This window comes from Pteropus alecto, unplaced genomic scaffold (assembly GCF_000325575.1).
Source record: "Pteropus alecto unplaced genomic scaffold, ASM32557v1 scaffold166, whole genome shotgun sequence".
Taxonomy (NCBI): Eukaryota; Metazoa; Chordata; class Mammalia; order Chiroptera; family Pteropodidae; genus Pteropus; species Pteropus alecto.
The window spans coordinates 8739291-8747845 of record NW_006439757.1 but is presented as its reverse complement, the minus strand read 5'-3'; the positions used below and the strand labels follow the sequence as shown (position 1 = coordinate 8747845).

General features: G+C 37.9%; 1 protein-coding gene across 1 annotated transcript in view; it reads right to left on the bottom strand.

The window, feature by feature from the left end:
• KLHL2 (kelch like family member 2) overlaps window positions 1-6849 on the bottom strand; it is a 65675-nt gene extending 58826 nt beyond the window's left edge. The window contains exon 1 of the mRNA XM_006917015.3: window positions 6729-6849. Within this exon, the coding sequence (XP_006917077.1) occupies window positions 6729-6766 (38 nt within the window). The 5' untranslated portion in view covers window positions 6767-6849. The remainder of the gene's footprint in view (window positions 1-6728) is intronic.
• Window positions 6850-8555: the final 1706 nt, after the last annotated feature.

The following is an 8555-nucleotide window of genomic DNA, read 5'->3' as shown; positions in this document are numbered from 1 at the left end:
GGATCTGGAAGCAACTCAAACATGAGTCAAGTGCATCTTCATGCCTATTTTCCTTTATCAGTAATACCTCTTACTGCCCTACTTTCAAGATGAAACTTAAGTGGAATTACACATGAACACCTCAAAATCACATAATTAATTACATTCAGCTTCAATTAAATTACTCATTGATCCAAACCTTCTAGCATATCATCTGCTGGGTGTCACCTAGATAATTAGCTCAGCCTTATTGACTTATTAGCTGATATTAGTTAACTAATAAGGCAAAAATATTGTCACACTAGTACTACGCAGCCACACCCTGGGTTAGGGCCACATTACAAATTCAAGGACATACTTAGTTTTAGTGTTCAATTTTTTACTTTTTGTTTCCAGTAATAACAGCTATTAAAAACCACTCAAAGATGACAGAGCCATGACCAGAGCCAGAGTGTATCTACTGAGTCTGGCTCTTACCTCTTTCCAAATGTGCATGCTCACAAGACACTGAATGACTTTGAGGTGAGGAGAAGAGGGCTACAAACAAGATGTGTAGCAATAAAAACAAAAGAAATTTACTTCAGCAGTCCATACCCAGTCTACATGGTGAGTTTCTGAGTTTATGATGAAATCTAAGGAGGGAATGGACTATAGAAGGAAAAGATTTTCAGAATAATCAGATAAATAAAGTGGCTACTTAGCAAAATTTGCATTTATTTGTTCACTCATCAAATATCCCAGAGTGACTACTGTGCACCAAGCACTCTGTCGGTTTATCACAATAAACAAGATAATGTCCATGACAGCAAGGAGTTTATAGTCAAGTGGGGGAAACAGACTAGCTAACAGGTAACTTCGAAATGAACCATTGACTATTAAGATGGCACAAGTTTGAGGTGTCTGGGAACACACAGGAGATGCCAAGCCCAACCTTATAAGCACTTTGGAAAGAAGTTGCTTCTAAGCGCAAATGTGAAAAACGTGAGTTATACAGGCCTTATGTAAAACTCAGATGGCACAGAAAAGTAAAAGGCACTCCAACTCCTAAATGAAATAACATTATGAAAATTGGTACTCAGAAAAAAAAACTGTTCTGCTTTGAAAATTAATAAAGCATGTCTGAGCATACCAAGATATCCTTTGGTTTTCTGATATAAAATGAATAAATTCCTAAGCCTAGAAAAACTTACCACTGTTGTTTATACATATCTTCTTAAAGTAAAATGTACCATCGAACTCTGAGATATCACAAATAATTAACAGTCACATGAAATAAGAATTTACTTTCTGCTGGAAATGGGGGTGGTAGGGAGATGACAAGGCATCTGTCTACCTTTCTTCCTTGGCTGCCAGGGAAATATGGAAGCATTTTTCTGCCACATGGTGTGGAATCGAAGCAACCATCGTGCCAAGCTGGTGAGATGCACTGTTAGCCCAGAGTCCACAGGGCAAACAAAACCATGGCCTAAGAATGTGCTCCAAATCATCTTGGACCAGCATCAAGGATCAGGACAATAAAAACAAGGCAAGACATAAAAAAAAATGAGGCAAGAGGTCAGAAGCAAGGAAATTAACAGCTAGTCAGGAAGTAGAGGTGAGCAAGACGTGGTGCTGCTGTTGAGGACCAGGACTGCATCATCGAGCGCTGGCTACTCGGTACATAGGGAGGTGGGGCAGGGAGGTGAACTGTTTAGGTGAATTGCTTCCTGACTGCTAGGTTACATTAGTCATGCTTAACCACACCTCCTATGTGACAATGTCATTTAACAGACAAGGCAGATACAACCTCACTAAAATGTCAATAATGTCAAAGAACAACAGAACTCCAGGACAAGTGCCACCACTGTTTTCCTTCTTTCTCTTCTTAAAACCATGATGGTTTGAATTTGAATTTCTGTGGCAGTTAAGCACAAGGAAAACTTGGACACTGGATATAGTAAGCTTCATCACCACACTAAGAGTCCTGACGAACAGCACAGCCTCCTTGACAGATGTGCCCCCGCTGAGATTCTCAAACCGGAAGCTGGGACCAGCAACAGTCAACTTGGAAAGTCGTAGGAAAACCTACAGACAATGATTTAGGAACTGTTTTAAACTAATAAAGGGTACCACAATAGAGACTCTATCATTCTTCTCAGGTAAAATTGAGACAGCAGAATAACTGAAAAATAACAAAACAGGGCCACAAGAAGACATGGGGGCAGCATGTTACCATCTGCAGGGAGGGAAAGGTAATGTCTCAGATCTGATGACTCTCGAGAACACGTGGTCATCAATGAGAGGAGATGAAAAGAATAATAAGAAATAAAGTGAAAGAAGAAATTAGGGACAGAGATAAGAAAGTCAAAGGACTTCAGAGGGGAAACTGTAATGCAATGGTAAGTTTCTGAACATGTGAGTGAAAAGTTTGGCTACTGATAGAAAATATAGAATATTCACAAAGGAAACTTCCTCATTAAAATGTGTTTTCAAAAACTTGGTGAAATAAATCACAAGGCAGATACTCTCAGCTACAATAATTTAAAAGAAATAAGCCAAACTAAGATTTTCTGATTTAAGAGGGGACACTGAGGCAAACTCTGAAGTAGCAGAGTCTCACACATGGTAGGTATTCGACAACATGGAGAAAGAAAATGAGAAACAGAAGCTGGATAAGTGAATTCATTTGCTACTATCCACTCTTCATATTCTTTGAAATGTTTAATGATTCTGTCCATGCTCAATAAATAGCACTTAAAAAAAGATCAATCACGAGTGCTTAAGAATCACTGCAGAAGATTACCAGTTATATTGTGACTATAAACTTCAAAATATCCCTTAAACTTTCTAAACAAACAAGTCTGCTTGATTTGGGGGCTCTTTCCAATTGTTCTATCCTTCAAGGAATGTTTTATATTCTACTCTAGTACAACATGAAAACAAAAGAACCCGACGGTACTTTATAAATAATTATATATACATGAGAGTGATAAAAAAAAAAAAATTCACATCCTATATAATTTCCTGAAATCTCTTGTAAAAACAGTGATATAAAGCTATGAAGGGAAAAGTCTGTTGTTTAATTCACTTGCCATCCAAGCAATGAAGTACAAATAACAAGAGGAGCCACAAATTTTTCAGATTCACTACAGATAATTTAACTCTAGCAGTCATCTGGGTCCATGATGTCTCAAAGTCCTAGGGGAAATACCATAAGCACTCCCTTAAGAGAAAGCTTCAGACTCTTTTGTTTAAATTATTTCCTGGAATGTCAGAACTGCTATTATAATGGAAAGACTAAATATTTATCGCTTCTACATGATCTATAGGTGAACACTGGAAGTGCTTCATATAATTTACCTTTACTGTGAACTTTCAACTTCTAAATATAACTTAAGGATCAAAATTAGTCTCTCCTTAAACAAATAGGAGGTTGGCCTCCACTGACACTCATCTTAATTTTTAAAGCTCTAGTACAGTTTTATCCTATATCCTAGAAAACAGTCAACTTGGGTTTCATCTAAAATTTATCTTAAAGGCAAAAATGCTCCTTTTGACAGTTCCTTTTTTGGTCTTCTCAAAAAGCTCACAATCTAATGTTTTCAATATAACTTGTGTCTGGGATTTAGTCTGCGTCTGTCTCCTCCATCATCCCAATACAATATGTCGCACGTAATAAGCACTCTGTAAAGATCTATTGGCTTGATTTTGAGAATCCTTTTCAGCACCCACATTTTGCACACTATCTTCCACCACCTCCTCCTCTTCTCTGACATCTCCTGCAGCAATCGAGACACTTGAAAGGCATGGGCAAGTCTGACACCGTTTTTGGCTCCTACACAGCCTTTTGGGCATGCTAGCTGATTTCAAAGGAGAACCGGGTGATTACAAATACTTGCTGAATCCACTGTTTGGAAGTGACTGCAGGGTTTTTAAACTAAGTAATTGTCAGTTATTCAAGCTCATATTGGCTGGGACATAGAGCTATATTCAGACCTCCTGCTTAAAAGTAAAATAAAAATAAAAATAAAAAAAACTTAAGAAAATGTCACATTCCTTTTCTATATACTATATTAATTCTATAACTTACACCTTACAAAACTCCTGTCTCTCTACTCCCGCAACCACACCTTAAACCAACATTGACTGGAAGAAAAGTGACTTTTACTCTTAAAATTTCACTTCCATCAGCCAGAGGTTCATAAAAACACTCTCTGGTGTACAGCTGTTACTCTACCGAGTAGAGAGGGCAGCCCGGGAGCAGAGTGGTGAGAGAGAACAAGGAAGTTCTCACACCCCAGAAGTCAGGAAACCACTCTCCACTGCCCTTTCCTGGCAGAAGGAAGCTGATGCAAGAACAGGAACTAATACGTGATTTTCAGCTGTACAAGGAGTAGGCCTCTTCAGAGATTTTTTTTTTTAATAATTATTCAAATTGGTTATAAGGGTTAAAACAGAAGGGAATGGCATTAAAAACCACCAAAAAAAAGGTTCTGATGAACCCCAAAGAGAGTTCATGTTTTTAAACACTAGCAACTGCTGACCGACTTCATTAAAACAACCCTGGCTGTAGAGCTGGCAGCCAATACTCTCCGGCTATTCAAAGGTCACTCTTTGTTCTGAAAATCAGCATTGACTACCAGTCTGATGACACACTAGCTCCTGAAACGGTGCAACACAAAGAACAAGAAGGTACTATTACACCACCATATAGTTCACACCCAGAATGAAACAAAATAGATGAATGAAGACTAGAGCTCAATAATCCTAGGACAGAGGCAAGGACACATGACATGCAGGTAAGCAGGAAAAAATCTCATAGGCTCAGAGCATGTCAGAGCAGCAGTGAACCTTAGACTCTGTCCCTTCCACTCTCATTTTATAGTTGAGGCTCAAAGAGGCCCATTCGCACACCACCAGTAGAAGGCCATGGCTATCACACTGCATGGAAGTGGGGGAGAAATGAGACTAGGTCTATTAAAAGTCAGTCTTTCTAGACTTTTCAAAGAAAAAGAAAAGCCATTAAAGGTCTGTCTTAAAAGAACTAGACTGTTTTTTTACTTTTCTCTCAGCTTCGCTTGGTAGCCATTGCATTTTATATTCTAATAACTACTGTTGAGAAGGGAGTAGAAAATTAAAACAGTTAGGGCCAGACCTGCTGGATTATCCCACCTCTATTTTTCTCCCAAAGACTAAATGAAAATCTACTTATTGAAAATGTCAGAGCAAGACTAGGCAGCAAATCTAATATCCAATATTCAGTTTAACTTTCTCTTGTCTCTCTTTCTCCAATCCACTCATTGTCCACCCAGCAGCCAGTGTATTCTTTTCAAAATAAATATCTGATCATGTCACATCCCTGCTTAAAACCATCCAATGGCTTCCTCCCATGGAAACTCCTGATAAAGACCAAAATGTATAAGGCCCTACGAACGCTGGCCCACACCTACCCACTTGACCTCCTCTCTTGCTGTGAGGTGCCATCTGCACCCCAGCTACCCCTCAGCTCCTCCAGAGAGGCCAGCTTTCTCCCATCATGAGACTTGAGCACTGCCATTCCCTAGCTGGAACACTGTTCTGTAATCTCTCCCATCCCCATCCTGACTTCATTTCCTTACCTCTATTTCCTTTGAGATATCAGCACAATTATTCCTATCTTCTCAGGGAAGCGTTCCCTGACCACTGCTACCTACCTTCAAAGGCCTCCTTATAGCACTTACTTTCATTGAAATTATTTGTGTAATTCTTCAATTGATTAATGGCTGCTTCCTGCAGTTGACCGTAAGCCCCATGAAGGCATAATCATGTCTGCTTTGGCTCACCACCGTATTTCTATCACCCAGCAGATAAGTATTTATTAACTCTTTAATTTAATTAAAGGAGAAACAAATGAACAAACAAATGATGGGCCTAATGGGTGGTCTTTTAGGAAGACTACATAGCACTGAGACAAAAAGGGAAAGTTTAAATCACTCCCTTCGTAGCCCAAGCTTTTAAATTATGTAGAGTTCTTTCACAAAAGGAATGATGGGAAAAACTGCATGTCTTTCACAAAGTGCTAAGGAAACAAAATCAAGACTGTTAATACTAACAACTAAAAAAGAAGAGCTAATCATTTTTCAATCCACTTTTATAGCCATTTTTTTCATTGCAGTGACTCCTAACATATCTGAGAATTACCTAAGCAACAGACAGGTTCCTCCAAAATATTACGACCATCACCATCAAAGAGAGAGGTTATTTTTCTCTGCCTAGTTTTTTTGCATATTCTTTGCAATGACAAGTTAGAAACCCTAGACTTTCTACTGGACCAGCACTGTCCAATAAAAATGGTCACAATTTTCTAGTAATCACATTTAAAATATAAAAAGAAACAAGTGAAATAAATTTCAATAATAATTCTATTTAACCCAAAAAATCCAATATATTATCATTTCAAAATGTAATAAACATTTAAAAAACTTGTTAACGAACGTTTTACATTGTTTTTTTGTACTAAGTCTTCTAAATTCATTATGTATTTTCCACTTATAGAATATCTCAATTCAGACTAGCCACCTGTGGCTTGTGGCTACTATTTGGACAAAGCAGTTTATACCATTCATACTTCTGATAAATTACTTGCTCTTTTCTTCCTTTAAAACACTAGCAGAAAAGCTTTTAATGTTCTCTGCACCAAACAAAGCAACAATAAGGCAAGAATATATTTACTATAGACAACTTGAAAACCAAAGAGACTCATGGTTACATGTATGTTAATGTAATGATACCTTCTTAATTCGTTCATGACTTTAAAAGCTTTCTTCATATGCCAAGGATTCACTGTCACAGGGCAGTGTTTTTCAGTGTTATCATCTTTTGAGTCGAGAGGCTTCTGATGACCCTGCTTTGTGCATCTGTGCATTAAAGAAAAGAACAACAACAACAACAAAATCAGAAAAAGATCTTATTAAAGGTAATTTAGTTCAGGCTTAGTAGGCTATAAGAGACAATGAATGTTCCCTCCCTCACTCACTTAGAAAAGTCTCAACAATATATCCCAATGTAAGATTAAGACACAATTCAGAACACTTTCTGATGGTCACTATGATTTTAACAACAACAAAAAAAAGTGGGTAGTTATCTTCCTGCTGTCAAGATGAGGACAGAAAATTCAGTTAAAGTGGTTCAGTTTTTTTTACCTCCAAATAAAAATGCTGGGAAGTGATCCTGTTTGGAAATTAACCTGCTCCTAACACTCTGCCATCCATTACTTACAAATCGAGACAGGAACAGGAACATACTTAACAAAACTTTAGAAACTAAGAATCTGATTTGAATTTTGCTCCCTACCTGCATGGTTATTTACCCCATATATCCTGGACCTTCTTTAACAAGAGATTAATCGTGTTAGCTAAAGTTTACTGAGTATTTACTATATGGCAGCCACTGTGCTAAGTAGTTTTTACTTTCATTATTCTCTTAATCTTCACAATAACTCTGTGGGCTAATTACTATTAGTATCCCTATTTAATAGATGAGAAAAAAATGAAGAGGTAAAAAGAGAAAGTAACTTGGTAACTTGGTAAATGGGAAACTTGGGAGACAAAAAAATTTACAAAATTAGAGTAACAAGGGGTGGAGGTGGAATTAATTGCTAATGGACACAAGGAAACTTTCTGAGATGGTTGCACAACACTAGAAATTTACTAAAAATCACTGAATTATACAATTATGTGGGTAAATTTTAAGGCATGTAAATTATATCTCAATAAAGCCATTAAATTTAAAAATCGAGATATCAAATTAAGCCTAAAAAAATCATACTTGTATATACACATCACAAAGAACAAAAGGCAATCATCAGTTATTGCTGCATTCCTCTTTACACCACTTCCTTTCCTGAAAGGCTGATTCATTTTTAAAATACTATCTTTCATTAATTCATTCAGCAAATATTTTTTGAGTGCCAACTATGTACCAAGCACTTTTCTAGGCACTTGGAATACATCAAATACACTAAACAAAGATCCCTGTGCTCACAGACCTTGTAGTCTAGTGTGTATGCTGGGGGTGTAGGGGAGGAGAAAATACACATGACAAATCAGTAGAGTAGGTGGCACGTTAGAAAATAAGAGCTAAGAGAAAAAGATTAAGGGCGGGAAAAACAGTCAGGAAGATGCAGTGATGTAACCTGCAGTAATAAACAGGGTGATCGGGACAGGCCCAATTGAGAACTGAAATTACAACTAGGACTAGGAGGTTAGAGAAGGTCCAGGAAGAAAGAACAGCTATGGCAAATCCAGTATATGCCTGGCGTGTTCCAGAAATGAGACCAGGGCTAGGGCTGGTGGGGACAGGCGAGTGCAGATAATATAGGGCCTAGTAGGACATTGAAGGACTTTGGCTTTTACCCTCAGGAAAATCGGGAGGCATTGCAGAGGAGTGACAGAATCCGACTTACGTTTTCAAAGTAGTCATTTTGACTACTGGTTGAGGATTGTCTATGTGGGTCAAAGATGAAAGGGAGAAAGCTATTTAGGAGAGTGATGCAGTAGGAAATGACAGGCGCTCAGAGCAGGATAGCAGCAGCGGAGGTAGGAGAAGTGATGAGAAGT